This window comes from Pundamilia nyererei, unplaced genomic scaffold (genome assembly GCF_000239375.1).
Source record: "Pundamilia nyererei isolate P.nyererei 1_Seehausen unplaced genomic scaffold, PunNye1.0 scaffold00023, whole genome shotgun sequence".
NCBI lineage: Eukaryota > Metazoa > Chordata > Actinopteri > Cichliformes > Cichlidae > Pundamilia > Pundamilia nyererei.
The window spans coordinates 2,394,969-2,396,843 of record NW_005187424.1 but is presented as its reverse complement, the minus strand read 5'-3'; the positions used below and the strand labels follow the sequence as shown (position 1 = coordinate 2,396,843).

The following is a 1,875-nucleotide window of genomic DNA, read 5'->3' as shown; positions in this document are numbered from 1 at the left end:
TGCATCTGCTTTGCATCCTGTTTTAGATCATAAATAGTTAAAATGAGCTCCCAGCAATTCCCCCGACATGGGCTGCCTGCTTCCAGTGGGGGAGCACCTCAGATCCCAGCACCTGGAAACCTGGTGCCTGTCAATCAACCGTCAAGCGCTTCAGGTAACATTTAATCACACAAAAATGGCAGAGAAGATGTAAGTGTGTAGTTGATGTCTAATCAAGTTGTTTTTCCTCAGGTGGAGGTGGTGGAGATGCAGACAGCAGTCGGGATGGTGACCACGGTCAGCATGATCATCCACCTGCCGGTGGTGGGGGAACCTCAACTTTCAGAGATGAAAAGCAAGAGACCATGGTGGTCAGACCATACCCACAAGTACAGACGCAGCTCGGCCAGCCTCCAGCTGCCACCCAAAATGTGGCCATTCAGCCCGGCACACCTGCGACCTTACCGACCCCCTCTGTCCAGCTCCCACAGGGCCAGCCTGCAGTGCTTACTGAAAGCCAGATGAAGGTGACCTTTAAGTCTCTGTTTGAGTTTCTATAAACTTAACCATCTCCAAAGTAAAAGGAACATAATTTGCTCTCTTATATTGGCAAAGTTTTCTGAGTGTAGACAGTGTTCAACGTAACATTTTCCCCCCTGGTCTCAGTTTTTGCAATTCCTGAAAATAATAAGACGCCAATTTTCCTTATATTTTAAAAAGTATGTTATTGTAGACTAAGCTACCCAACAATAACTTAAAGTTAAAATTAGCTCTGAAGTACCAAAAGGTTCAGTAAAACTCTGATCTGTGGGGGGAAAATGTAATGCTGTAGACAGGAATCTCATCATAGGATATTTCTTTTTTTACTTGAGCTTGAACCTTTCACCTGGGCTGTCTGAATCTGATCATCTAGCTTGTATTATTTGTTAAAACAAACAGATGTTAATTTTTTTTAAATTGATGTCTTTTTCAGGCGGTCTTGAAGTCACCAATGCCAAGTCGTCTTATTGCTCCAGCACCAGCTTCCAACCAGGCTCATATGCCCATACCCCCCAAGGTGCCTGGTCACATAACAGTCACCATCGAGAGCAGCATCGCTACCACCCCGTCTATCCCTGTGGCAACCATCAGTGGTCAGCAGGTGAGTCTTTTCTACATTTGCTTTTAATGTTTGTCTTTTTCCTGCTGATAACTAAAGACCTGTACTACTTTCTTGGTGTTTAAGGGTCACTCAAGCAACGTGCACCTGATGCCGAACTTTCAGATCATCAGGACCCCTGCTGCAGTTCCTCAACAGTCCTTCCCACCACACTTGCCTCGAGGTATATAGCGAGGAAGACTCCTGTGGGAGTACCTTTAGTGCAGCTTTGGGAAACGAGTACTTGTAAATGATCTGTCAAAGAGAAAGTAAAAGTTAGATGCAAACTGATTTGGACAGTCATCTCCTAAATGTTGTCGACAGTATGTCAGGCTTGCATTTTGATGGATTGCTGTATTTTCTGTCCTGCAGGGGCTGCTGCAGCAGCTGTTATGTCCAGCTCCAAAACTGTCTTGCGGCCAGCCACTGGAGCAAGTGCAGGCACTGCCCAGCCGACAGTGCCACACATCATTCACCAGATTCAGGTGCCCTGCAGAACTTTAAAGAAATAAGAATATTCATGTTAGTTATGTAGAAGCACAGAGTACAAGGCTGCTGCTGTTTTTTGTTTTTCCATACTGTCCACAGTCCCGATCTCCTGCAACAACCTCTACAGCTGTCCTCCCAACCGTGGTGGCTCCCATCTCAGTGACTAGAACTCAATCTCCAGTTATCAGCCAGACAGTCTCACACTCTCCAGAGGTGATACATGGGTAAGAAAAGATAAAGTCTGAGATCGTTCAGTATGTTCTTAGCCA

The 1,875-nt window shown here is 45.6% G+C and overlaps 1 protein-coding gene across 1 annotated transcript in view; it reads left to right on the top strand.

Moving 5' to 3' along the window:
- The window catches only part of sap130a (Sin3A-associated protein a), a 12,475-nt gene that overhangs the window by 1,456 nt on the left and 9,144 nt on the right, over positions 1 to 1,875 (top strand). The window contains exons 2-7 of the mRNA XM_005727176.1: positions 27 to 154; positions 232 to 506; positions 953 to 1,120; positions 1,205 to 1,301; positions 1,490 to 1,602; positions 1,706 to 1,830. Coding sequence (XP_005727233.1) covers positions 43 to 154; positions 232 to 506; positions 953 to 1,120; positions 1,205 to 1,301; positions 1,490 to 1,602; positions 1,706 to 1,830 — 890 coding nt within the window. The 5' untranslated portion in view covers positions 27 to 42. The remainder of the gene's footprint in view (positions 1 to 26; positions 155 to 231; positions 507 to 952; positions 1,121 to 1,204; positions 1,302 to 1,489; positions 1,603 to 1,705; positions 1,831 to 1,875) is intronic.